The sequence below is a fragment of the Etheostoma spectabile genome, chromosome 21 (genome assembly GCF_008692095.1).
Source record: "Etheostoma spectabile isolate EspeVRDwgs_2016 chromosome 21, UIUC_Espe_1.0, whole genome shotgun sequence".
In the NCBI taxonomy this organism is placed as follows: Eukaryota; Metazoa; Chordata; class Actinopteri; order Perciformes; family Percidae; genus Etheostoma; species Etheostoma spectabile.
Window position 1 is genome coordinate 15,884,471 of NC_045753.1, and position 27,818 is coordinate 15,912,288.

Here is a 27,818-nt window from a genome sequence, read left to right on the forward strand (position 1 = left end):
CTTAAGAGATAGAAATGCTTTTATTATACCATAGTGCCAAACTTCTATCAGTTTTACAAGACTGATTCAAAGACAGCTTAAGTGAGAAGTAACTAGAGTCAGTCAGTCAAATTTAAAACGATACATAGTTGACTCATAAAATTTAAAAAAAAAAAAAAAGGTGTATAAAAAATACGTTTTGGTCGAAAAAAGTTATCAGAACATACATGAGACAATGAAATATTTAACAAGAGACACAAAAGAGGAGAAAGGTTTTAACATAAATTACTAACAAGAAAGAAAAACATTTTTGGAATGGAAAGAAATGAAAGCAAACAATATGGTAATGGTACACACTGGATGCCAGCAGATAACCCAAATGTGATTAAGGCTTCATACGCAGAGGGAACCATTCCAAGGCGGACTTACGTTGACCTGTAAACCAAAAAACAGGAGAGAATGGATACTCAGGAGCAATCACTGAACTAATGCATGGGAGACAAGCGTTATCCCAGTCACTGAATGTTTCAGTGTCAGGTTCAACACAGACTGAGTAAAACAAAGATCTGAGAAAACAGATGTTTTTAGCAGTTTATAACACTTGGGTCAGCAAAAAGAAGAAGAGGTCATTTAGTCCAAAGTCGCTATTGTGACATAAGTGGGAGCATTTTGTTCTGACATTACAACTAAATTCATCCTAATCATTCTTGGAAACTTAGTCAACCGCCACAATTTGAGTGAAAACTATTTAACCAACATTGTGTTACTGTTTGAGTCCATTCCATACCTTATACTTCATACAAACATTTCTTAAAAAAAAGCTATTATAGTTCCTGGTCAAACATGGATTTAGTTTCACAAAAGGTAGTATTTATTACAGCACTATTGTTGTGGATTGCATGACATTGCACAGCAGGTTTCCATTTGTCTGGTCGCAGTGTATATTTACCACAGCATAGATACACAAACTGGTTTTTCAAGGTCTCATCTGTCTATCTTTCAACTGTCGGATATTGAAAAGTGGACAGGCAGAGATACAGATCGGCGTGTGCTGCAGCTGGACGTGCTCCTTGTAAATGCAGCTGCATACATCATTCAGTCATACTGAGGACGCAAGAGGTGAGGAAGACTCACTTGGGTTTCGTCTCAGCATCCGTGACTTGGCGGATGAAGATGGCATCTTCGGCGTGGCTGATGTCTCCCTTCTCATGCATGTATGAGGAGGCAATTGCAAGCATGGTGCCATCGTTATTGAACGCCAGTGAGGCGATGCTGGTCGGGTACCTGTGGAACTGACACAGACGCTTCTTGTTGAACGGGTCCCAGATGTTTACAAAGCCGTCTGAGCCACCTGGAAGAAGGAGAGGCTCAAGGTTAACCACAAAAGATTCAGGCCGTGTTCCCGCTGAGATATGGATCTATAATAACTGTTCCTCATGCAACCACGGCAGCTCAATGCTAAACGTGATTGGAAAATCTATGAGCTTTTCCCCATTACAAAAACAAACTACGGTAAATGTAATACAAAACCAATGTTGTCTTTTGTCAAGTACTAACAAGCCAGTCGTACCTGTGGCAAAGGTGTTATGAATACTGTGAAACGAGATGGCATTGACGGGGTAAACAAACTCAATTCCTTCCTCTTTCAGCCTGTGGCATTTGAAGGCATACTTCTTCTTCTGAACCTCCTGGCTCGGGTCCAGGTACTCCACAGCTACACGTCCCTCGATTGAACTCAAGACGTAGCCCTGGAGCCAAGACAGAATATATTCAGTTACTTTCCAACTTCTTTTCATGAACACAGTGTCTGTAACTTTCAGCAGAAATTAACTGACTTTGATTGATAAAAGGTTTACTCTAATTTAAAGTGTACCTGTTTGTTGGGGAAGGCTCTAATGCAGCGCGTCTGATACTTGAGACTGGACTCTCTCCTTTGCTGTACGTAGCCCATGTTCCTTAAATCCCACACCAGGACTCGTCTTCCAGCTGTGCCAACGATCAGCCTATCTCCAGCCACAGAGAGGGTATACACCTTTCACAAAGACAAGAGACACGATGAGAAAAACAGACAACCCTAGCAAAAGTCTTACTTGACACCTACACAAACACATGTAACAAGTCAAAAATCAGTCAAAATGAACACCTTCGCCAAAGTAATATGCATGTGGGGGGGGTCAAAATCAAAAGTAGCCATCAGTGACTGGAGTGGCCACCAGCTGCATTAAGTACTGCAGTGCATCTCCTCCTCATGTACTGCACCAGACTAGCCAGTTCTTGCAGTTGTTGCCATCCAGTACCGGTCCCGCAGATGTGATATTTGCATGTACCGATCCTATGCATGTGTTACGTGGTCTGCAGCTGCGAGGACAATCAGCTGTGCTTTCTGTCTCTCTGTAGTGCTGTCTGTCTTTGGCGTCTCACAGTAGGGACATTGCAATGTATTGCCCTGGCCACATCTGCTGCCCTAATGCTTCCTTACACCATGCCTAAGGCACGTTCACACAGATTAGCAGAGACCCTGGCCATCTCTCTTTTGGTGTTTTTCAGAGTCAGTAGAAAGGTCTCCTTAGTGTCCTAATTGTCTTATAACTGTGACCTTAATTGCCTACTGCCTGCAAGCTGTTATTGTCTTTTAGACCGTTCAACAGGTGCATGTTCATTAATTGTTTATGGTTCATTGAACAAGTATGGAAAACATTGTCTAAACACTTTACAATGAAGATCTCTAAAGTTAGTTGGATTTTACAAAAGTAACTTTAAAATACAGTGCCCTGAAAGGGGCATTTATTTATTTGCTGAGCTTAGTTGACAGTAAACAAAATTAGGTCTACAATTTCCTGTATATTCAGGCCAAAATCCATCACTTATAGTACTTTTTCAGAAACAATGGATCTTCATGGCTACCTTTTTGTGCACCAGTCATAGCCGTTTTTAAAATCTCCTTGATTTAATCAAAAAGGTATTTTTTTATGCTTTTAGGTGTTCTGGGTCTTTTTTGCTCTACCTTTTCAGGCTGGGTAAATGTGCCAGCATTGCAGGGCGTCCTTGGGTCCCAGAGCCGAACTGATCTGTCCCAGCTACCCGTTACCATGACATTAACCTCTGGGCAGTATTCCACACAACGAATGGCGGCATCATGTGCTCCAACTATTGTATCTGTTTAAGGATATGGATTTGAAAGAACAGCATAAAAAACACATACTGGGAAAAAATTGCATAGCTATGAAGATCTGCGAAAGCTTTAAATAATATTGCCTGAAACCTTTTATTAGTATTAAATTATCAGGTTTGTGACATACCTTGGTCTGTGTTCAAATCGTGAGTTTTTAATTGTGCATCTAAACCTCCACTCCAAACATGTGTTGGGTCCTGCAAGTAAAAGAGGAATGTTATGTGTGCAGCAGACTTCCAGGCTTTGACAGAAAGGAAAAATATAAAAATCTGTGACCTACATAAAAAGCACAGTCAAAAACTGGAGCTGCATGCTGGTATTTCATCCGCATAGTGTTGCCTGCAACATCAAAGAGACGAACAGTGCAGTCCCAGGAAGAAACCAGCAGGAACTGGGCTGTGCTGGGGCTGAACTTGACAGCAGAAATGCCGTCCTCTGGTCCCTGGTTTAGCTTGTACTCGTTTGAGCCTGTCATCTGCAAAAAGGAAACATATCATAGGTCTGAAATTAGAGACAAAGTGAGGCTTCAAGGTGACTTATGTAATTTAATTACATTAATATGCATAATGTACTGTATGCATTAATGTTCAAAAATAACTATACTTCAATATAAAACAATATGAACACCAACTCCAAAAATGATTCTTACAAATATTGTTATTGTGTTCACTATATATATATATATATATATATATATATATATATATATATATATATATATATATATATATATATATGGGAGTTCAGGACTCACATTAAATTACTTTACCAGTTAAGAAATTTGCTTGGAGTTAACGCCAAATCAATTGTTTTACGTTTTGTAATCGCAAGTGGCTCCCTCCACATATCTGATGAAAAACGTGTTTTCTAAAACTTGCTGCATTAGATCACGTTCACTTCGACTTATAAAACATTGTGGTCTTGCAGTCTTTTCTGTATGAAACATTTCTCAAAACTAACGTAGTTACATTTTCCCAGGGCGTAACCCTCCACCAACCCTCACCAAGGCAAATTTCATGTAGTTACACTCATATAGCTAGTTATATGTCTATGGCTACACTACTGTGGCAATAAGCTGCTCTCTGATTCTGATGTTAACCCTTAAACTTACGTTACTAGCATAACGTAACGCTAACGTTACTGGTGGATCACTGGCTCTCCACCTTGTTGTTAACGTTAGCTAAGTTAGCTCACTGACAGTAGCTGTGGATTAGCTACCTAGCTAGCTAGCTAAACCAACGTTAGCCACCGTACTTAGCTAGCTTGCTAACATAATAGCTGAATAACATGGTTTTCTATTTCGAGGGGTGGGGGATACCGTTACTTTGTGTGTTTTCGATCATTTATTCTTTTTTAAACTCAGCACAACTTGTTCCGTTAACGTTAGCTACATTCAGCATCCACACTGAGCTACTACTACTAGCTAGCTAGTGTTTACCGTTGTGTAACGCTAACGTTAGCTTGCAACGGCAAATATAACGCAGCTAACGTAACAAGCCCTGGTGTTAGCCGTTTTACTTTACTTACCATTTCGGGTTTGTGTCTTTCGGGGCGCGACTGATTGTTTTCTTTAGAGAACCTAATTATTATGGTTTACAAAAATGTATAGAATATATGACGTGGATACGCTAGAAAGCAATGTGGCTGCGTAGCCAGAAGCGCCGCCGTACTCGATGCTTCACTCGATTCTCAAATCGATGCTGATTGGTTGAGACAAATGTTCAAATTCCCGCCTGCGATAAGATTGGTTGATTTAACTCATTTCCGTAGTCTCAACGCAGATCACGAGACACAGGACTCTCTCTCTCTCTATCTCTTTCTCTCTCAGTCTCTCTGTGTCTCTCTCTCTCTCTCTCTCTCTGTCTCTCTCTCTCTCTCTCTCTGTCTCTCTCTGTCTCTCTCTCTCTTTCGCGCTCTCTCTCCCTCTCTCTCTCAAATACAATGCAAATCTCATAAAAACGCTATAATGCACCAATTTAAAATAAATACAAATCAGCCCACAGTGAGATTACTGTTGCCTACTACAAACTATAGGAACACTTCACAATAGGAGTATAAAAGGGATTCGTCATCAAGTCGACTGGTTTCTATATCAGCAACGGTGTAGGCTACTATTGTATGATAGCCTACTGTATCGGTAGGCCTATCTTTAATATCATTTTTTGTGGTTAGAGAAGAACTTTGCCAAATAGGTCCAGAAAAGAAAAACAGGCCTCCTCTAATAAATCAGCCTCCTAAACATAACGTCAAATCGTAAACATTTGGGGAAAAGACTGACTCTTAGACCATCTAATCTCTTGGTTTTGCCATGTAATTGATACTATGGGCTAATAATCTATCGTTTTGCACAATTAGCCTTGCTAGTGCTTATTTAAAGAAGAACTAACTATCAAAGTGTTAGTATGTAGCCTAGTCAAATAGTCTATAGGCCTCAACACTTTCAAAATTCCGGGATAATGGTTCCTTTAATGATGTTTAAAATTAGGCTACCATTGCGCAAGATTTCTCAAATTATCAGATTAAAAATGACAGCCATCATTAATTAACTGTTTAAATGATCCAGTTTTAATATTTAATTTTGGAGAGCACGATCTCTGCAGACCCCCAACGTGTCTTAACCTCGTTTACATATAAAAAAAAAAAAGATCACTCCATCCTCTCAAATGTTTGAAACATTGGCATTATAAAGACACATTTCTTTTTCGAACGAAATCTTTACTGAGTGTAAGACCTTAATTATATACATAATTTCAATAACAACATCAGGGAAAAAACATACACAAAAACAGAGGCTATTTTTGGCTCTTGCATGGCTTTTAAATTACCGGCAAAAACACCTGCAGTTTTTCGGGGGTTGTTCAAAGGATCACATGATTGTCCTCACTATCACAAAGAGAAAAAAAGGTTTGTTTGTTTTTTTCTGAAAAAGTGAACTATAGGTGACAAAGGCTGGTAGCCTAATGTGAAGCCAACATTATTGCACAATATTGGAAAATATCAAAAAAATCAAATTCGACGTTTTGCTACAAACACTGACACAAATCTCTGTAAAATACATATGGACAGTCAACCCTGTTTAAAACAAGTTCTTTTTTTGAATACATTTAAATATATTTACCCACTTTTGAGCATATAACAATTTCACCAATGCTAATAAAAGTTTCTTTGTCCCGGCTGTAACACCAGTTGGAGCCGTAATAGTGACTTGTTCAAGGACGCTTCAGCAGGATAAAGGATGATTATATAATAATAATAATAATAATAATAATAATAACAATAATAATAATAATAATAATGTGTGTAACATTGTGTCCATTGAATCTACAAAATTTACAAAATGTTATTCTTGAAGGTCCCTCTCATTTAAAAACATATGTACAGCACATGATGACACAGTCAGTGTTACACAGGCCTCAGCAGTGGGACCGGGTGGGAATAGTACATGTTATGGGGGAAAGCCAGGAGGGACTGGCTGCCCGGTGAGTTTGCAACGGTCGTTTCTGGGGCTCCGTTCTCGTGGTAAAGTATGGGAACCCGCACAATCCTCTGCGCCGCCGCATGGCTCAGGTTGGCCGCCTCCAGCTCCGCGGCCAGCTGCCTTTTCCACTTATTCCTCCGGTTCTGAAACCAGATTTTGACCTGCGTCTCCGTCAGGTGCAGGGACGCGGCCAGGCCGGCCCTCTCCGAGCTGCTTAGGTAGCGCTTTATGTCGAAGGTGGACTCGAGCTGGAAGACCTGACTCCTGGAAAACACGGTGCGTGTCTTCTTCTTCCGACAGGGCTTGCTCTCGGAGTCCAGCTCGTCCGCTTTCCTCCTCCAGTCGTCCTCCTGGTCTTTTTCTTTCTTTGGCTCTTCCGAGTCGCTTTCCTCCAGCGCGACCTCGTCATCGGCGCTTTCCTCTCTGGCATCTTGGTCACTTTTTGGGAGATCCGGTGAGCGCCTGTCCGGTGCCGGGGATGCTTCCCTCAGGCTGGCCTTCTCACACCCTGCAGGAAAATATATACTGTATTCAAATTTGATCTTCTAAGCCAACAAACCTGTGATCTAAAATTGCAATTATCTGTATTTTATTTAATTCAGACATTCCGTTTTGGTGGAATATGCGTTTTTCTTATTCTTAAAATAGCCTATATTGAAAAACTGTCCACATAATTTAGGGCTATATTTTAAATCCCTTACTACTCATTCCTTCAAGATATGACATGATAGGCCTTTTGCTGTAAAAGTAGCATAATCTAAATTCCGATTTCTTTTTCTTTTTTTTTTACCAGCAGAGTCAAAGTGAATAGTGTTTACCTCCTGTCCTCAGATGAGTCCCGAGCGAGTATGGGTACCACCAGGTGGACGCTCTCTCCAAATACTGCGCTGATAGTCCAATTCTCTGTGTGGGCAACTCAAATCGAGGGAAAGACAAGTCACCAAACCGAGAGAAGAAGCTGCCTTCAAACACTGCTTTGGATGAGCCAAGGAAGCTTTTGGGCTTTGTGGGTTTGTCTTCGATGTTTAGCAGGTTCTTTATGGAGAAGGGAGAGTCTTTTGCAGGTTGGCGAGTCTCTTGCGCATCAGAGTCTGCCATCACCGTTTAGCCTGCTGTCCGATGTGGATCACCATCAAAACTTATCTAGGGAAAATACCTGAAAAATATAATCTTGTTTTATGTCTGTTAAAACTATACGAGAAAGATGTATATATCTATATATAGATAGAGAGAGAGAGAGAGAGATAATCAGCTCCTGATGATGATCAGATCGAAAGCTCAGATCCCTGCGTCAAACTTGTGCTGGATTGTAATGATGAAATAAAAAAATGCCATCCCACTTAAAACGCGCTCGGTCTCTGCTATTGGGCAGGTACAACAGCAAATGGGATTTGAGATGAAACCGCGAGGGGCTGTGACGAGAATAGACTCCAAAGAAAAAAGGCCGCGCAAGCGTTTTGGCTTCGGGCTCAACAGTACGCACCCACTTATCATCCAATTAGATTAAAGAGGAGAAGGTCCCGGGGTTTTTGGGGCGTGCACGAGCCGCAATCACCTGTCAATAAATTGAATAAACGGTCCAGGGATTATCACACCTCAACGTGAAGCTGTGAGCAGCTTGGCCTTGCCATAAATATTATAATATATATTGTTAAATTGTAATTACGCATATTTTACGCAATATTGTAGGGAGGCACAATAAAGACAACTTTAAAAAAAGTTGATTGAACATTTTGGGTTTTTTGACTGCACGTGTTGATGCTGTTGTCAAACAGGTTGAAGTGACCTGCTAAGGATCAACCTTATTCATCAGTTAAGTCCAATATCCTCTGTTCCACCTGTGTGCAAGAGGAAAGCAATATGTACCTGCATTTCTCCTGTACCAGAGCTCAGTGACTTCAGTGTAATTTTATTAGTCAGGAAGTGCTACAGGCAGACATCAAAATGAATGCTTCCCACTGTGATAAAGGCTTTTCAAATCAGCTTTGTACAAAAGCCTGCAAACCCGGAGGGACAGCAGGTGATGTAATGCACGAGGATGACACAACAAGTCTTGTTTCTGTCACATATTATAATAACACTGGTGCTTGGAAGCAGCAAATTACATTTGAATGTGCAATGAGACATTAATATGATCAAGTGTGGTCAGATTAGATGAAAATTAGAAGATAAAGACAGGCAAAATGAACAGGAGGGAGATTGCGTTAAACCGATTTTCTTTTAATATTGAGGGAACTATGTTTGGGACATCAGGGAGAGGTATAAGGAATTCTGAAAGCAAACTACAATGTGCTTGTATGTCACTTAGAGAATCCTAAAGTAAACGCACATAAAATGCCTGTGTATTATTTTGAATTTAGAGGTAACATACTGTACATTTGGCTTAGACGTACTAGTAAACACCATGGGATTCACTTAAGAGTCATAATTTACACCAGACTTGAAGCAGATGCCGAGAACCAATCAAACCAATTGAATTTGCTCAACCTACAAACATTCAGCCTGTCCTTTTAGCTCACGGAGCGCTCTCCAGCTCTAAAGGACAACACTGTGTTTTGTGAAAAGCTACTTGAATCCCTGCATAATTAGAGGTCTCATAGCTGTGTTAAAGATGGGGGCGGAGAAAGAGGCTGGTTGGGCTGTGTTTGCCCATGCAAAGTGAAATGCAGATAGCTGTTTTCACCAGATTATGTTCATTAAACAGAGGCTTGAACAATGGCTGGAACAAGTCAGAGGGGGTTTCATCAGAAGGGGAAACTAAGTACACTCAATCAATGATGCAAACACAGGCCTGTTTCAAAGTTGTTGTTTTAGTGATTTTTAAGAAATGTCTGGGCAAAACATGATGATCTTATTAACATGTTGGTCTCTGTATGTCTTAATTTTGACCCTCTCATGTTCATGTTTATATCTACATAGCGACGACCCATGCCTGAATGAGACTTTATATTTTGTTGTAAAATTTAGAAACTGTTGCGTTTGATCTGGTGTCAACAAGTGACGAATAATTTCCAATTTTTGGGATGAATAAAAAAAAAAATCTATCTATCATTAATTAATGGTTACAAACAGTACTTAACAGACTTAGACAAGATTTTGTTTTTTGTAAGTGGAATGATTACAAAAAAAGGAAAATTGGACACTGTTAGCTGCTGTTGGAAGTACTTTGCCAACAGAAGGTATCTTTAAACATTTGTCAGTATTTCTTTTATAGACCGGTTCCCTGTTTCTCTGCTCTCTTCTCTGTGTATCGTGTTAAAGACTATTGTTTTTGGGGCACCAAAGAGAAAGAGAGCTTTGTTATTTCCTTGTTAAAATAAGGTATAATCAACGTTATGAAAAATGATATAATCCACTATGGCAAGGGTGTATGAAAACGCTGTTATCCATTCACTTGACGGGTATCTGAACGTCTACATAATTGGCATCAATGGTGTCCATATCTACCATTGCAGTGGGTATGAATCGGTCTGTTTCCATCCCTGTTAATAAATATTAAGTACTGTCAGTGATTAACGGCTTCTTGTCAAACAGACTGCAAGATTCATTTTTAAAAGGGCTCATCATAGGTAATGGCTATTACAGGTCTGTATACTTGGACACAGCTTGTCTGTGTTGTGTAAAACAAGAGACCTCGTTTTACACAGCACATGTAGACTGCGGAAATGTAATCAATCTCACCTGAAAAAGGATCAGTGAGTCAATTATGCAAGGCAGGCTCTTTTTATCTGAAGCACCAGCATAATTAAATTGATATAAAATATCATTAGAGGTGACAGGCTGTGAAATGACATGGTAACAGATTGTTCTCCTAATGAGAAGCTGCCTCCACTCAGTGGAGTGCTGCTGTCACTCTGGAGAAGGCTGCCATCTAGTGACACAACTTGGTATTACTCTGCCTCGTCACACCAAGGTAACAGGGTGGATTGCACTGCAACATACTTCCCATTTATTAATATTATATAGTTATTGACAGATCACTCTATACAGAGAATTTCTTTATATGATGAGAAAAGGAGCTGTACAGTATTTATGGAGCATATAAGTGAGGGAAATGTTACAATTCACCTATTTGAGAGTATCCTAACAAAGAAGACACACTTTTAAGTTATCGAGCCAGGTCATAGCAGACTCTGAAGGCACTGCAACATACAAAGACAATACCAAACAATATATTTTAAATTTTCATATTGCAACGTATGGATTAGTTGTGTTATGCTGACATGATTCGTCACCATAATCGCAATAAACAGAAGTGCTTCCTGTTGAGCTCTGGGACGAGCAACAAGCCCACCTATAAGGTCTGGAATCAGTCAGGTGAACTCATCTGTCCCGAATCAGTGCTCTTATAACTAGGAGGAGACCAATGCTCTGTTTTCTCTTCCACCAACCAGACCTGTGTTCCATTAGGCTTGTTAAATGTCTAAAAGTGAACTATTCTTTAAGGTGTATCAGTTTGCCTTCTATTTATATGTTTGTGCTTGTTATTTTCTAACTTTGTTCCGAGCCAAAGAGTTCAGTTGATAATTAAGAATATTTAAGATAAGTAAATACATGTTTCTGATCTTTTATGTCATACATTTCTCTCGGTTTATGTAACTAATATAGACCGACCGCTTGATGAAGTTAAAAAGGAAGTTCATGTCTGAATAAAGTCCTTTTTTTGTGGAATCTACCGGCTCACTCTCTCGAATTCCGGCAACACATGCCCTTTCCAACTAGTTAACACCTAAAACAAGAAATATTGACAAGAGGGAAGTGGTAGAGCTCTACATATGACAAACACCGTCTCATAGACTTTCGGAATGGTCTGATGGAGAGCAAATGGAGAAAAAAAACACATTATTGCACCAGAGCAACTGTAACCCTACAGCTGGGGAAATGTAACCAACATCCATAACATCAGAAGTGCAAACTACTTAACCAGAGTCAAAATTGGTGATTTTGAGAAAAAAACATCTATAACTCTAGAAAGACAAAAACACTTCTACAGCAATGCATTCCCCCAAAGTCATTTGGGAAGAAGAATGTGGGGTGAAACACAGCAGAGTGCAACCCATCAGGCTCCGGTCAGATAGCTTCAGTGATCATACTCCTTATCAATGAACTTGGCGATAGTGGATAGCTGGACATTTGTTGTGCCCTCATAAATGGTACCTGCGCATGAAGACAAAACAAAGCATTGGAATGAAATCCTGCTCTACAAAACAAGGTCATTTTTTTGTCAAATTCCCCTGCACAGTGCATTAACCTGCAGTTTTCGCTATCAGAAGACAAAGGGGCTCATTATGCCGCTCAGCATGCTGGCGCTCCAGCTGAAGAACTAGGGAGCCAAAATGGTTGTGATGACAGGAAAAATGACATTTTGCCCTGGCAGCTTCCTTGGCTGTGTGTTGGTATAATAACACTCTGAGTTGGGGGGGGGGGGGGGGGGGGAGATTCCTGCAGAGTCCGATTACAGCCACTGCTATCAGCCCCTCTCTCCGCCCCACTCCGATCCAATCACAAACAACTATGCCTGACCTTCCTGCAGCCCTTAAGAGTTGTTTCCTTTTCCCACATTGTAGCTTTAGTCACAGTTACCTAAACCAGCTTCACAAGCTCTCAGCAAAACAATCTAACAAACAGTGTGTCAACAACTTTATATTTTTCTAGTGGTGCTCATTTGTCCAGTCATGCTCACCAATTTTGCAATCTCTGTAGTATTTCTCTATGGGGTAGTCTTTGGTGAAGCCTACCCCTCCCATCCATTCGATGCATTTCGATGTGGTTAGGGTTGCAACCTGAGGAGAATAAAACATAACTGATTTTATGATGACCAGGAAGGTGTTTTGCCAAGACTGAAAATATCTTCCTTACAGGAGCTTCCTTGTCCAGATAGCAGGACAAAAAAAAACAGAAAACCCTGATGATCACAATATATCCTAGAAATACAAATCATCCTTGTGTTGAAGTGTAGTCATTGACTCCGGAAGCTCACCTCTGCAGTGAAGTATTTCGCCATGCAGGCCTCCTTAATGAAAGGTCTCCCAGCTTCCTTCAGACGAGCAGCGTTGTATGTCAGCACTCGGCCGGCTTCAATCTGTGTTGCCACGTGGGCTATTTGGTGCTGCATGCCCTGGTAAGCACAGAGTACCATAAGGAAATTAGAACCCATTGAAAAAAAACACTGGCCACCAGAATAATGTGAATAATCAAAATGTGATATGTGAAAAAGTGGAGTCTATTGTGTTTTAACCTGGAAGTCAAAGATGCGTTTTCCAAACTGCACTCTCTGTCTGGTGTAAGGAATAGTGTGGTCAAAGCAACCCTGGGCCAGTCCCAGCATCTGAAACACACAGAGACAAAGAAGTTTCCAGTTTCCAGTTCATACTTTGTGATCTTGAATAGAGCACATTTTGCTTGTTTTAAGTAAATAATTTAAATAATGATAGCTTACCTGAGCGGCAATTCCAATCCTGCCCTCATTCAACATTCCTATAGCATACTTGTAGCCATGACCGACCTGTCCCAAAATGTTCTTCTCCGGTACCTACAATATCAAGCAGAATGTCTGTAACCACAGAATGCATTTGTTTTGTACTGGTCCGGAGCAGTGTAAGCCGTTTGGTAGTACCTTGACGTTGTCGAAGTTAAGAGGGCAGGTGGAGGACGCACGCAGGCCGAGCTTGTTCTCCTTCTTGCAAATCTCAAGTCCCTCAGTGTCCCGGTCCACGATGAAGCATGTGATGCCCCTGTATCCCTGTCAATCGGAAAAAAAGGAGTTTGTCTTTAGATTTGTACATGATAGAGGCTCACCTTTGCTGAGACTGAGTTTGAGAGCTCTTTTTAAACTCTGTGACAATTTTTGGGGTTTGGATTTTCTGTTGCGATTTTTGGATTACATATTTATGGTATTTGACAGCTGAATTGCAAATATAAGAAAACAGGAAAAATTTAATCAATTACTCTTTATTGCAAACCATCTTTGTGATGTGAGATGAGGTGTTTTGTTAACGCAAACCCATTTTATCGGCGTAAATTTTGTTATCGCGAGATTAACGTTCACTGTGGCCTAGCAAACTTTGTAGTTTTTTTCACATGCTGTTGCAACAACTAGTAGAAAAACTACAACACCACGCCGGATCTAGCTAGACCGGAAACAAAACAACAGGCTCGCCTCACACACTTGTTTGGGCTTGCGAGCCGGCCACAGAGTAGTAGCGTTACGTTTTGAGTGGATGGCGAGCGCGAGACGCCGAAATGGATGCCGATAAGATTCTGAATGGAAAGTTTACTTTTTAAAAGTTGTGAAATGGTTCCATTGACAACACCAAAGTGATCTTTGTGTATTGTCGTTGTGAACTGAGCTATCCTCACAGCACATCCAGTCTGAAATACCACTTGATGGCCAAGCACACAACTGATGCTGATTCTCCGCCCCCCCCCCTCGTCAAAATATTTTTTTTCCCCATTTTGTTGATGGACAGTGTTACACTGTGTGAGAGATTATTTGCTCCAAGTGTGAATGTTACGTGTGAAATTGAACACTCCAGTAGGCTATATGCCAATGCTTTTTTTAATAAAAATGAAAAAACATTTGCACAAAGCAAGCCAATCCACTTTTCCATGTTGTTAAGAGCATTAACATGAGAAAAAAGTAATAGGACAAAAAGAAATCAAGGGACATTTACAACAGATAAAAATGTGAGATTAATTACGAGTTAACTATGACAATAATGTGATTAGTCGCGAGTAAATATTAATACTATAAATACTTAAGTAAGTTGTAGATTTTTTTTTTTAGCTGACAAGAGGCAACAATAATAGAAAGATGAGCGGTTACTCACAGCAGAGGGGTCTACATTGGCCATCACCAGGAAAACACCTGCATGCTCTGCATTGCTGATCCACATCTTGGATCCATTGATGATGTAATAGTCCTTGTGTTTTTCGGCACGGGTCTTCAGAGAGAAGGCATCACTCCCCGACTCTGCTTCAGAGAGGCAGAAGCTTCCAATCTGTGACATGACACAAGTATATAAGGAAGTGCAGGATAGCATTACAGTAAATACAGTACAGAATATACACAACCAATCAAAAGATCTAGTATCACTTCATTTGTCAATTCACTGAGCATTTGTATCCACAGAAGAATCAGTCACAGTGCATTAAATAAAAACGTTCATAAATACTTATTACTGTTACTACAGTATTATGTGGTTGGTCTTCCTGTCATAGCTGTTTTCATCTTCAGATTGCAATTTGGTATCTATGTCACACTAGCAATATAGTCTTTTATGCCATACACTGAGAGACAAATTCTTCACCATGTCAGTTGACAGTCGGCTCAGGTACTGCTCTTTCTGAGCTGCTGTACCCAGTTTAGCAAACAGTGTGTTGATCAGTGTGTTCTGGATGTCACAGAGCACAGCCACAGACGGGTCCACCTTCGCCAGCTCCTCAATGACCAGAATTGAGGAGAAGAATGAGGAGCCAGTGCCGTTGTACTCTGGCTCAATCTCAATGCCCATGAGCTGCAACAAAACAAAAACAAATTCCAATATCAAATTCACTACTGATGGAAGAAAAGATGGACACTGACTTTTGTGTAATGAATAAATGAATTACATACACCCTGTTCAAAGAGAGATTTGAGCACTTCCTCGTCCATGGCAGAATTTTCATCCATCTTTGACACAAATGGAGCAATGCGCTCTTGTGCATATTTTTTAACTGTCAAGAAACAAGACATATGATTAGTGTTTTAGGATTTCTTGTCTCCAGCTGTCAGCAGCAAATGGACATAATCTCACTGTAAACCAGTCAAGTCTCACGCTTCCCACTAATGGACTAAAGACTGATCCAGACACTCTCATCCTGGATTCTTACACCTTTTATTCTAACTGCTATAATAACCTTACAGTATAATTTGCATCTGATTCTGCACTACATGCGTGCATGTGTTCACACATGTCGTCACACATTAACTCTAAGGTGCTGTAACAAAGCAATTTACCCCTGGGAAGAAGTCCAACTCACCTGCTTCCCTCATCATGCTCTCCTCCTCTGAATATGTTTGAAGGGGAGGAAAGACCAGCCCAGCTGGGTGGTCTGAGGCCATATCTGGAGCAGCAGTGGTGGACCTGTTCCTCCATCCAGCCTGGCATGCACCCCATGGTCGAGATATCTGTCTGCATGACTGAAAACAGGACAGAAACGGTGGGAATGTCTATCTGCGTATCTGGGAGAATGCACACGTTGAAAAATAGTGGTCGAAGGTCAAGTCGGGCATCTTTCGCCGTTAATTTTAACCAGTTCCTGGTTCTTGCACCGGCCAGCTTCTTCCGAGTTTACGATGGCGTTATAAGTTATAACTACGTTCGTTTCATGCTTGCGTTAGTTGTCTGTTAAGACGGATATTCCAGGACACTTGTGCTATGATAAAGCGGGAGATATATTAAAATAAGTGCAGAAATCTGGCAAATGCTACTGTGACAATATTATTCAGTCTCACCTTTGAGAAAATCCTGACCAAGGGTGCAGCCATGATTTCTTACAAAATCTTGGGGTGTATTACTCACGGGAACAACCAGGGACCAACTTATTTAACTGTCTATGGGAACAACACGGGCATACTGCGCATGCGACCAAGCACAGTCCCGGATTTCCTTCTACGTCCCAATGCTGCCTTCATGTGCCCCTTGTGCAAATCACATGCTGCATTCTATGGTTGTGTATTAACCACCGGTATTAACGTTATTTGTAAAACTGTTAAGTAAGCACAAGATAAATTCAAGCTGCCTGTCATGATGCTCTTCATGTGTAGCTTTAAAGAAACATAAACTGAAAGCGATTTGGTGTGTGTAGAAGAAAGTCATATTTGTTATTGAAGATGTAACTTTTATACTTAATTATACTATTGGCAACTGAATTAATGGATCGCACCGGGGCTTCTTGGTATAACCCCAATAAAAAACCTTTGAGAAAGGTACTTCAGACTCATTTGTAAGCGTGTCCAGTTTCTGTATATTTTCGAGAGTATCCAAAGGCAACAGTTGCGTTTGAGGCAACACGGAATATAGACGGATCAAACAAAACGGAAGCGTGCATTTGGTAACAACTCTAGATGGCTGGGAAATTTATCCCCAATATTCACACTTATCTTTGCTTAACGATAATGTTACTTAGATGCTAAAAGCCACGATGCGAACTGCGTTCAGGATGGTGTTAAATAGTCGGTGTTAATAATATTAAAATAATGTAACGTGAGGGGACGAGCTCGCTGGGCAACGTCACGTAAAGCATTGTTGTGATAGCTATGAGCTAACCATCAACATAATTTATAGGCAACTAACCGACGTTACTGTAGGCTACGTTATAAGCAGTAACAGCAGGGTTGACACACGCTTGTCTGTCAACTAAGCTCCACTGTGTTTTTTCAGGTTCAATACAGAAGAAGGACAATGGAAGAGATAAAGACCGAGCCTGTGGATTTTGTGAAGGAATTCCAAGAATACCTGACACAGCAAACCCAGCACGTCAACATGATCTCAGGCTCTGTTTGCGGAGAAAAAGAGCCGGGGGAGCCGTTTCAAGCCGGTGGGAATGGAGTACAATAAATTACACAGCAATATATCTTTGATAAGTAAAGAGTCACATCTTAAAGTCATTGTGCGTTTGGTTTTAGTTGCGCCCAGGAGTGAGCAAAATGGTCTGGATCCGTCTGTGGAGGTGAGCCTGCCAACGGAGGATGGGTCAGATGTACAAATGGACGGCCTGGAGAGGACCTGTGATGGAAAGTACAAGTGCAGCTACTGCAGCTATGCCAACAAGGGCATGGCTCGTTTAATAGAGCACATCCGCATCCACACAGGTCAGTTACACTGCATTAATTCATTAAGGCAACACCATGCCTTTACTACAATCATATTAAACACTCCTGGAACTCCAAACACACTGCAGAAGATGAAGATGACGATGTTATACAGTATACCAGTGGCCCTCTGGTGGGGGTCACTAAGAAAGCTGAGGGTGATCCCAGCCAAATTTCACATTTGGACAATGTACACTTTTATTCCGCTGAAAATAGTGCCAATCAACTACCGTATATATTAGCTTCATGTCAGTTTTCTCACATTGACTTGACAATCAAGGATGACATTTTAGAGGCGTTCATGAAATGTTGCCCCATTTTGTATAATGCCTTGTAGAAACTCTTCTATAATCTAGATGTGTTATTTTCAGTATTAAAGGTGAATTCCCTGTATAATGTAGACTTGTGAACACACAGTTAGTTAGCTCAAGCTTTGATTACCTTATACTGTAAGTTCACACTGAGCGTATGTTAGATGGTAGTCTGTGAGTACCATATAAGTCCAGGTATGTGAATGTATGCATTGCTGTGTCATATGATATGATAAAGTGGAACAGAGAACATAGATTTTGCTCTGTATACTCTGCTTGCAGTTAGAGAAATTTAGTGTCATTTTGAAAAACCACAGTTATGTTTATAGACTTAGATGCTGGACTTCAGTAAACTGGCTTAATTGACCTCTTTGTCTCAGATTGATCTATGTGTTCTGGTAAACTTAAAGGGTCTCTAAGCAATGTTGCACGTTTTTAGGCTACAACATTTTTGGTCACATACAGCAAACATTTCCTCACTATTTTCTAGAGCACCTTTAGGTCTGATAAAAGAAGGCGCGGGAATTAATAAATTGGAGTCAGATTTGACAAGCCTTAGGGCCCTATTTTAGACCTAATTCCCTACACTTGTGCAGTGTACACACGCTACATTGTACCTACGGCCCCATAGCCGTTAATAGTACAGTACGCTTGTTAATATCCATATTACAACTGCAATTATTTCCTCTCTTGATTGTCACGCAGGAGAAAAGCCTCATCGCTGCCAGCTGTGCCCGTTTGCTTCAGCGTACGAGCGCCACTTGGAAGCCCACATGCGCTCGCACACAGGAGAGAAACCGTACAAATGTGACCTCTGTGCCTTCCGCTGTAGCGACCGCAGCAACCTGTCGCACCACCGTCGCCGCCGCCACAAGCTCCTGCCCACCAGGGTTGTCCGTTCTCCTTTCTCCAACAAGAGAATTTTGAGCTCCTTACAGAAGAGAACAGGCTCACTGGGCTTCAACAGGCGACTACTCATCAACTTCAACCCTCCCTCCATGGTGATGCCAAAGTCGGATTATCTGAACGACTTGTCTCACAAAGTCCACTCCCATTTGAATAGCAGTGAGTATAATAACCATCCCAAGGTAGATGAGAACGACACTCACAACAGAGGTGCTAATGGTTTGACTTTTAATAACCCACTGGACCAGCTGTCTACACTCGCTGGCCAGTTAACCAACCTTCATCCTGAGTCCCAGACTCTTGCATCCCCAGACAGGGAGTCCCTAAAAGACGAGAAGCCCATCCTCATACAACAGGTCTCTAGTGAACACGTCGCCATGTGTTCAAATGAAGCACAGACTTTACCACCTAAAAATGAATCTCCCACCTCAGGTCATGGGAGTTGCAGTCCTGTTCCCGGCCTCGGATTTGAGAGCACTCTTACTGCGAGCCGTAGCAACAGCCAGCCGAGCACACCGACCCCTGCCCTGAACACACCGGACCAACGGTTCTTACAGAAATGCCAGCACTGTGATATTCACTTTCTGGATAATATCCTCTACACCATTCACATGGGCTGTCATGGCTACGAACATCCATTCCAGTGCAACATCTGTGGTCACATGTGCATAGACAAGTACGACTTTTCATGCCATTTTGCCCGTGGACAACATAAAAAGTGATTCCTTGTAGCAACATTGATGCATATGGTCTTAGGTCTTTTTATTTTCAGTACGTTGCTTGTACAGCATCTAAACATAGTGACACTGATTTACATTTTTTGTTATGTACGGTTTACTATTCCCTTATCCTTTTATACTCAATGTACTGCAGTTCTACATGGTTTTTAGCTTTTCCTATTTGTTTTGGATTGATTGTTACAAAGGATGGACAAAACAACAGAAACATCTTGCAACAGCTCTGCAGTGTCATTTCAACTCGTCCTACATTCAGTATTAGTTAAGGCATTGTTACTAATATCCTTCTTTGTCAATGCAGCTGCTTTTGTTTGACATATTATCCTGATATTTTTAAGATTTTGTTTTCTGTGTCTCATAACTTTGCAGTGACCAGGATTTCATTCAGCTCCTATAGTAAATCACAATAACATAGACAGCTTGATGTGAGACATTTAAAACAAATACCAACAGTATTTAACAGTAAACATCATGAGCTTTTCCAGCTCAGTATTCATAATGGGGCTGTTAAACAGTTATCCAGCATCTGCATATGGCTTGTTTGTCTGAATACACACCAAAGTTTCCACCTCAGTTAATATTAGACGGATACATTACACTGTGAGAAACTAAAGTGGGATGTTGCTTAATTGTCTAATCTGTTCATGAGTTTGTGTCCAGGCAGATTTATTATAATACTGCCTGCTGTTCTGATATTTATGTATACCTCACTCGCAGCAGGTGTCAGTCAAATCAGTAATATTTTATAGATATTTTTTTCTTACTAAATTATACCCATGGAACAAGTCTATATAATTTGTCCTGAGTAGTTTTGTGGTACCACTTTTTAGAACAAAATCTAATTTCACTGTAGCACTGTTTTTATGTGTATAGTAGCAGATGTTGATACTAAATATTTAATTGATGTAGATCCCTGTGACTCTAACATGTAATACGAAGTAATGTTACTTTTTATTTAAATTTAATAGTTTTTGATTTGTGTGAATCCCGGGGTTCAAAGGAAATACTTGTTTGTATGTAATTATCTTATTATGGACAGAAAGTAAAAATTTGAGATAAATGAGCTCTCATCTCTTTTGTGTACGTACACCAGATTGGCAGATACCGTGTAGATGACAAGTGTATCACTGTATCTTAAGTTTAAAATGGGTGGGTAAGGTTTGGTGATTAAAAATATATTTTCAAGCTTTTATTCATAAGATAAAATAATAGGGTGCATACATCTCCATGTTTTACCAGCAAACCACTAAAAGTACAATTTATTTACATTTAATTAAATATGTCATTTATTCACTGGTGACTTTTTAAAGATTATTTTCTTTGGGCATTTTGAGGCCTTTATTTGACCGGACAGATGAAGACATGAAAGGGGAAAGAGAGGGAGGAATGATATGCAGCAAAGAACCGCAAGTTAGAGTCAAACCCGGGCCCTCTGCCTCGAGGAGTAAACCTCTATATATGGGTGCCCACTCTACCAACTGAGCTATCCTGGCGCCCTACTTCTGACTTTTTTGATGCAATTAAATCTGTCTTTATTAAAATTCAGGAAAATATTCAAGTCAGCTATTTTCATTCATGATTCTCAACAGAATTTCCTTTTTCTCGTGATCAAAAACGTCCGCTGCTCTTTTCACCACACGTTCCACATCAATGTCCTCTTCTTGAGCAAAAGACGCTTCCTGGAGCAACTGTCTCCGGAGGTTGTGAAGAAATGTTGCCTTGGATTCATTCAGCTGAGCAGCCAAAGACTTCATGTGCTTAGGGGCTACTTGATTCTCTAAAGTAAAGGTGAAAAAATTGTTACGCTGGGCTTCAAATGGCAAATGTTTAGTATCGATAATGAAGCTCACAACAACTGACCTCTGGCAGTCTTCATGGCTTCAGATATATGGCGTCGACAGGCCTGGTCAGTCTGGTGAACCACATTAGTGGCGCATTTCAGGCGGTCCGCCTCCTGTACAGTATGAAAACCACAACACAAATACAGTCTGCAGTTTCATCTTTAAAGTCTATTATTAACAGATTTGATGGGAGCTACGCTGACACACTTTTTGTTCAGTGTTGTCCTCAGCCGGGCTCAGCGGGTTGCTCAGTGCAGAGGAGATCAACTCCATCACCTTCTGGCTAAAGATAAGCCAGACAGGAAGAGAAACAGACATAGGCAAGGCATCACATGAACACCCGATTTATGCTTGTGAATTAAGTTTTAAAAACTGATTACTCTGCTGTCTTACATGTCACATTTGGACAAATCGTCTGTGGTGTTGAGTAAAATGCTGTTTGTCTCCCATGAGTTCTTCTGTGGATTTGGAGACTCCAAACGCTTCACCATCTCCAATATTACCTCAGTGGGTATGGGTTTAGACCTGCTCTGGTTTCTGCTGATGCAGGACTCCAAATCACACTGCAGGTAAACCTGGCAGAAACCCAGTGAATCTGAAAAGACAACAGACAAGTTAGTTCAACCACAGGGACACTGTTGAAAAAGACTTAAAAGTGATTTTGTGTGTTTTATCCCAGAGTTTTTATATTGAATCATTCTCATCGTCCAGCCACTGGTACTTGCAGAGACTTGAAACCAAATGGTCCTTTATAAACATAAACTAGTGTCCTATAATATAGACTGAAAATGGAGTGCTTACACTTTCTTGCAAGTTGGTACATTTCATATCTCATGCTTGGATAGTAAAAATTGTCATCTAGTAAAAAGAGAAGGGGTGCCCGTTCAGCCTGTGAGGGGTCCAAAGCTTCAGGCTGCAGTAGCGCTCGAATGCACCGCTGCCATGCAGCACTGTCGATCTGACATCTGACCGGCAGCTCGGCCAAAAGTTGAGGTTTCTCCAAGAACTGCTCAATGCACTGCAACACTGCTTGTCTGTGTGATTTCCATTCCTTGTGCTAGAAAAAAAGAAAAAAAAAGGTAAACCAATCAAATATGAAATTGAATTTACAGTGTTGTTGCACAAAACTATTCTGAACATATCACTGAAACTTAAATGAGGAAAATGACTCTGGAACCTTATAGTGAGTACAGCATGCAGCCTACTTGTTAATGATTTGGTCTATAAAATGTCATAAAAGAATAAGTTTACAGAGCCTGATGGTCATATTCAAATTGGTCGTTTTGTCTGACCAACAGTCCAAAACATATTGTTAAATCATAAAAACCTAGAAAAACAGTTGCATGGGAGAAGCTGCAACTAGTGATTTTGGTGGCACTTTTCCTCAAATAACTTAATATAACACTTAATATAACAATAAATATAAACTTTTTTCTCTCCTGTATCATAATACTCCCAAACAATTAACTAATATTGACACAACTCTTTGAACATGTGATCAATTTACATACTAAATTCGCATAGAAAAATGTAGCTTAACTGCGTTTACTATTTCTTGCAGGTTGCCACCATCCTCCTCCACTCTGGTCTGAAAAGCATGTTCGGGGATCAGGTCGTCATATGGCACAACAGTGGCTCTCCATCCGTGAAGAGCAGCGGTGCGGAGGACTTTGCGGGCCAGCGTGGACTTCCCGGCAGCAGGTAGCCCGCAGAGGACACACAGACAGGCCGGAGAGCGGCTGACCCCTCCGGCTTCTTCTGCTGCCATGTGCTACCATAGATCCGCTTCAAAACTCCGCTTAAATACGGCGTTGCTGCGGTGGTTGCAGTAGGACTGACCAGTTGACAGCTAACTTCCGCATCATGCCACTTCAAAACAAGAGTAAAACACGTGACTTCCGGCTATGCTAGTTTCAGAATAAAATCCCACAAAGTCAAAGCGAGGCAAGTGAAATCGGGACACGCAATTGAAAAGCACTTAGTCAAGTCCCCCCATGCTCCTTAAAGATGATCGGATCCCTAGAGCATCATCAGGTAGAGCATTGATACATCTAGTGTCAAAAGCAAGGACATTTTTCTTTTCTTTTTTTACTTTAGGCCCATTTCCATATTTTCTTGCTTCATGCATATTTCTGCCACTAGTTTTTGCCTCTCCTGTATTACATTACAATAGCGAAACAAAAGAGGACAGCACTTATAGCACAGATGCATTACCATACTGTTCCAAGAAAACACATGCACTGATACATTTCTGATACATTTCTTTATTACAATTGACATTCATTAAATCAAAATCTTTAGCATATTTTTAAACATAGTATTTTTTTGATTTGTAAAAATATAATTTTAAAATAATTTGTGCAAGTATTTCCCATGAGTATTTCCAATAAGTGATGAACAGGAATCTAATAACACCTATTTCAATAAGTATATACACCTCTACCAGCCTTATCCACCATGTTACTACAGTCAACAGTCAAAGTCTATTGTGAGCCTACTGTTATCACAGTGTTTTATAATTGTCTCTTCATACAGTGTCAAGCTGAAGTAAACTCCATACATTCACAATTCAAATAAAAACATTTTGTATAAAAATAAAAATTAACATGGTAGCTGCCGGGCTGGGATTGGTTTCGGTACTCCGGGGCCCTGCGCAGGAGCTGGTGGTTGTGCAAGGTCAGCGCTTGTTTCTGCATTCCAATAATCCAGTTCTCCATACCTGAAACTGACAGGTTGTGTGCAAATTGGGTTAAACCGCTTATACAGGTTTGATTGTATATTTAAAGCCTTAATTTGAATATGTGTTTGGCAATTCAGTTAACTAAAAAAAGTTCATACCCAGAAATTGGAACTGAAGTAGTTGGTGGATATTGAGGCTGGAATTAAAAGAAAAAAAAACTACTTATAATCTGCAAAGCTGAAGATGTACCTCTTAATTGATTTACCCCTTTCCTTTTGTTTGACAATTTCCAGGTAATGAAAATAAATTGCACTACATTCCCTGCAGTGATGGTCTTTGAGAAAAACAACACATATTTACCACATTAGAAGGCGCCTGTAATGGAGGCTGGGCTGTGGTACTTTTCTGATCAGTGCTGTTTGATTGCACGTTTGTATTTCCATTTCTAGCATTACGTGACCTGTAAAAGCAGAAAGCTCATGAATAGCAAGGATCTTTTAATCGAAATATAAAACATTGCAACTGTACTCTTTAAAATATATCCTTCTATTTTTAACGTAAAATTATGTTTACTTGAGGCGGTTAGCGCGGCTTCCTTTTAGACACGGGTCCAGGGAGTCTCTTTTGAAAACGTAGAGCAGCACCAGAATGAAAAGGACCAGAACAGGAACCACCAACAGGAAGAAGATCAACAGACCGTTCCTGAGGGAGTAGTCTGAAGGCGAAAAGATCATGCGTGAAAAAGAAAGAGTGTCTTAAACAAAGTACATTTAAACTTAAAACTAAATAAATCAGGAGGCCAGCCGGTGTGCATTAGAGACAACTTGGATTCACCATATTATATATATATATATATATATATATATATATATATATATAAAAAAATGCTAGCATAACAGCTAAAATATCTGGTTACTTCTAGTTCTTTATGCAAAGCATTGCATTCTGAGAAGACACTTAACAGTGAATGAACACATTGTTTCTGGTTTTTGATTGCATACAGTTGGGGAAATGGACAAATTGGCTTGATACATTTTCAGAATTACTAAAATGATCCAAGAAAAAAAAAAAAACGCCACACATTTAGGTCTGGACGCTATAAGCTATAACAACAGATGCCATAAGAAACCATTGCTACCATGGCCATGCCAGCAGAAGACAGAATGATTAATTTATGAGTAATATGAAGCTTAACAAAGGACTACTGCATTACATAACTGTGGATCTAGTGATGCATTCGCAGAACGTCGTGGCTGATTTTAACATATTGCCCCAATTAGAGCTTATGAATTTGGTTGAATTAGGTGAACTGTACATGTAGAATGCCTTTGACTTTGGTGTACTATATCTTGAAATGTAAATTAATAAAATCAATTTAAACCTACCTATCTGAGCAGGACCGCTGTCTATGCTGCCACCTCGCCCCGACTTGTCACAGTTAGGTGGGGCCCACCCGTTTGCACAGTGGCAGTGCCCCTGGTCATTACATACCTGAAGAAAACATTATTACCACTAAATCAGACTTGTCATTATTTGCTGGCAATCAAGCAAAAAAAAGAAGAAAAAAAAGTGTAAAGACAATTCCATCTCACCCCTTGATTGTTGCAGGTGGTCTGGGCAGAACAGTTCACGTTGGGCAGCAGATTAGAAGCATTCACACACTGAAAGTCTATGCAGGTCTGAGAGGGAAGACTTATGATTTATTGATGCAATCAAAATGAATCTTTACACCATCATTGTTTACACTTTCACAATGACAGTACTGTCTTGGAACAAGTACAATCACATTCCTGTTGACATTAATTCTCTCTGCTTACCTTTCCTTTATCACAAGGGCTGCCAGACTTAACATAGCCAGGATCTAGCACATCTGTACCAAGGTTGAAGTCTGCATTAATACATGTTGACCCTTGGACTTTTTGGATGCTGACTTGGGCACCAGCAGGGATATCGTTGTTGAGGTTCACATTTACACACTGCAACTTTCCACACATGGAGTTTCTGCAGTGCAGGAGAACACTGTCAGTTCTCATTTTGTCTAAAATGACCATACTATGTACATATCAAACTAGAAGGCTTTCTAAAACTGTGAAAAAACAAACCTAGGACGGATAATACGATTTTTGGCCAGATGATCATAAAAATAACTGTCCCTTATTTAAATCTACATATTTAGTATATATACACACACACACGTACACACACACAAACACACACACACGTACGTACACACACACACTTATTAAAAAAGTAGTGTACTTACCCTACACTACATGGGACAAGTTTGTTGCCATTTATTCCACAGTTTCCAAATTCATTTCCCTTAATATTTGCAATCCTAAAACAGATATCCTCTGCCTTTTTTGCTGTAGCTGCCAAAGATAAAATATTAATGACAAGAAAAGGGAATTAATATCTTGCCAAGGGGGCTGATGTATTCTTGACTGGATTATCCATAGTTAGCATTTTACACAAGCAAATCAAAAGTTACATGTTTGACTGGCACAAGACACAACTCGCAGCCTGAAATGATGACTTAAAGTACACAAACTTCACAGTTCCTGGTGTTTATTTACTTGCAAAAGTCTTTGAATTGAGCATTATTGAACGTACCTTGTGCAAAGAGATTACTGCACTGGAAATCGTACGTCTGGCATTTGCCCTCATAGCAGTACGCAGCAGCCTGACGGTCTTCACAGGGAAGGCCGTCCATCACATAGAAATTTCTGGGACAGAATGCACTCGTTCCATTACAGTATTCAGGAAGATCGCAGGTGTTGACGGACTCTCTGCATTCAGTTCCAGATACTCTGATCTGAAACAAAAAATAAATCACATAGCCCACTCTTCTTTTGCAAATGCAAATGTTTTACCAAGTACAACCGATTTCTTCTATTCAGTGCATTCATAAGCCACATAACTCTGGCCTTAAGACCAACATAACCCTGACCTGACAGTTGTCACAGCAGCCCCCCTGAGCACAGGCAGACCCCCGTGTAAATTGACAGGTGGCAGCATCACAGCATTTATTGTTGCATTCCTGTACAAAATAGAACAATAGAAAAACTGCTCACCATTACATTAAAATAAGAAAGAAAAAGTTCAAGAATTAAACTTTTTTTATTCAAAGGTCAGTGAGGTTGTAACATGACAATGTGTCTAGTGTCTGTAAAGCTGAAAGCAAAATGTCTTTGTGTTCTTCTTGATTTACAAAGAAAGTGATTACGACTTTTAACATCATTAATTTGCAAATCAAAAAAATAATTACAAAAATATTCTCTACAACTCAACCTCTAGTGTTTCTTAAAATGACAGGAATATATATATTAATTGTGAAAACTACTATCAGTTACATTACAGTAAAATAACCCTTTGAAAAATACTCTTCCAATACAATAATCTGTAACTTTCTATGTGTGAGTTTATTGGGCAGGCAGGACTCTACCTCAGGTTTGCCACAGTCACACTGCTCTCCTTTGTCCAGCAGGCCATTGCCACATACAGCAATACCAACCACAGTTGATGGGGCTGGCGGGTTTTTCAGGCACAAACCTCCTCCACCAAGGATCAGCTGCACAAAGTTTTCTTGGCTGCAGGTGCTGAAACTGCTGGAACCACTACAGAGTAGCAGTACAAACCATTAATGAAAATATCCAATTGGACAGGCCTCACATCACTAAACAATCGTTGACCATTGAGCAGAGGACATTTTTCCTTGTCAAGTTAACATTAACTTGTAGTTTTTTACATTACGTAGCAGTTTGTGAGCTTGTACAAAAACACAACCTAGTTATATTAATTAAGTATGAAGCCACAAAACACCAAAAAGATGTTAAAAAAAAAATCTTTCATGGATATT

At 40.2% G+C, this 27,818-nt stretch overlaps 6 protein-coding genes and 1 long non-coding RNA gene across 11 annotated transcripts in view; 2 read left to right on the plus strand and 5 right to left on the minus strand.

Annotated features, from left to right (window-relative positions):
• On the minus strand, window positions 1–4,950 carry bub3 (BUB3 mitotic checkpoint protein). The gene is made up of 8 exons (XM_032501463.1): window positions 4,679–4,950; window positions 3,432–3,626; window positions 3,279–3,348; window positions 2,984–3,135; window positions 1,853–2,011; window positions 1,550–1,727; window positions 1,114–1,330; window positions 1–414 (listed from the first exon to the last, which is right to left on the minus strand). The coding sequence occupies exons 1-8, from the start codon at window positions 4,679–4,681 to the stop codon at window positions 405–407; spliced, it is 984 nt and encodes a 327-aa protein (XP_032357354.1). The 5' UTR covers window positions 4,682–4,950; the 3' UTR covers window positions 1–404.
• Window positions 2,152–26,810, plus strand: LOC116670806 (uncharacterized). Its single transcript, XR_004327126.1, has 3 exons — window positions 2,152–2,261; window positions 14,132–14,143; window positions 26,800–26,810. It is a non-coding gene; the product is annotated as an uncharacterized LOC116670806 (long non-coding RNA).
• Window positions 5,856–8,024, minus strand: hmx3b (H6 family homeobox 3b). Its single transcript, XM_032501472.1, has 2 exons — window positions 7,448–8,024; window positions 5,856–7,137 (listed from the first exon to the last, which is right to left on the minus strand). The coding sequence occupies exons 1-2, from the start codon at window positions 7,725–7,727 to the stop codon at window positions 6,554–6,556; spliced, it is 864 nt and encodes a 287-aa protein (XP_032357363.1). The 5' UTR covers window positions 7,728–8,024; the 3' UTR covers window positions 5,856–6,553.
• On the minus strand, window positions 10,564–16,291 carry acadsb (acyl-CoA dehydrogenase short/branched chain). Its single transcript, XM_032501433.1, has 11 exons — window positions 16,126–16,291; window positions 15,651–15,810; window positions 15,244–15,344; window positions 14,939–15,145; window positions 14,459–14,629; window positions 13,246–13,371; window positions 13,069–13,161; window positions 12,868–12,957; window positions 12,610–12,747; window positions 12,313–12,412; window positions 10,564–11,786 (listed from the first exon to the last, which is right to left on the minus strand). The coding sequence occupies exons 1-11, from the start codon at window positions 16,156–16,158 to the stop codon at window positions 11,710–11,712; spliced, it is 1,296 nt and encodes a 431-aa protein (XP_032357324.1). The 5' UTR covers window positions 16,159–16,291; the 3' UTR covers window positions 10,564–11,709.
• LOC116670774 (zinc finger protein Pegasus) lies at window positions 16,683–20,495 on the plus strand. Of its 2 annotated transcripts, XM_032501444.1 has the most exons (4): window positions 16,683–16,724; window positions 17,054–17,210; window positions 17,299–17,484; window positions 18,501–20,495. In XM_032501444.1, exons 2-4 carry the CDS (start codon window positions 17,075–17,077, stop codon window positions 19,421–19,423), a joined length of 1,245 nt encoding a protein of 414 aa, XP_032357335.1. In that variant the 5' UTR covers window positions 16,683–16,724; window positions 17,054–17,074; the 3' UTR covers window positions 19,424–20,495. The 2 variants fall into 2 exon arrangements, with proteins under 2 accessions (XP_032357335.1, XP_032357334.1); XM_032501443.1 differs by lacking the exon at window positions 16,683–16,724 and having other exon boundaries at window positions 16,731–17,210.
• Window positions 19,775–23,108, minus strand: pstk (phosphoseryl-tRNA kinase). Of its 4 annotated transcripts, XR_004327119.1 has the most exons (7): window positions 22,820–23,108; window positions 22,081–22,336; window positions 21,673–21,874; window positions 21,487–21,562; window positions 21,299–21,392; window positions 20,946–21,215; window positions 19,961–20,738 (listed from the first exon to the last, which is right to left on the minus strand). XR_004327119.1 is itself a non-coding variant. In XM_032501454.1 (6 exons), exons 1-6 carry the CDS (start codon window positions 23,045–23,047, stop codon window positions 20,998–21,000), a joined length of 1,065 nt encoding a protein of 354 aa, XP_032357345.1. In that variant the 5' UTR covers window positions 23,048–23,106; the 3' UTR covers window positions 19,775–20,997. The 4 variants fall into 4 exon arrangements, 3 of the variants coding, with proteins under 3 accessions (XP_032357345.1, XP_032357344.1, XP_032357346.1); XM_032501454.1 differs by having other exon boundaries at window positions 19,775–21,215; window positions 22,829–23,106; XM_032501453.1 differs by having other exon boundaries at window positions 19,961–21,215.
• Window positions 23,613–27,818, minus strand: part of adam9b (ADAM metallopeptidase domain 9b) — an 8,646-nt gene continuing 4,440 nt past the window's right edge. Inside the window, exons 12-22 of the mRNA XM_032501410.1 lie at window positions 27,405–27,576; window positions 26,910–26,999; window positions 26,573–26,774; window positions 26,223–26,331; window positions 25,777–25,960; window positions 25,552–25,638; window positions 25,345–25,450; window positions 24,533–24,674; window positions 24,320–24,419; window positions 24,118–24,155; window positions 23,613–24,004 (exon numbers count right to left, since the gene is read on the minus strand). Coding sequence (XP_032357301.1) covers window positions 23,881–24,004; window positions 24,118–24,155; window positions 24,320–24,419; window positions 24,533–24,674; window positions 25,345–25,450; window positions 25,552–25,638; window positions 25,777–25,960; window positions 26,223–26,331; window positions 26,573–26,774; window positions 26,910–26,999; window positions 27,405–27,576 — 1,354 coding nt within the window. The 3' untranslated portion in view covers window positions 23,613–23,880. The remainder of the gene's footprint in view (window positions 24,005–24,117; window positions 24,156–24,319; window positions 24,420–24,532; window positions 24,675–25,344; window positions 25,451–25,551; window positions 25,639–25,776; window positions 25,961–26,222; window positions 26,332–26,572; window positions 26,775–26,909; window positions 27,000–27,404; window positions 27,577–27,818) is intronic.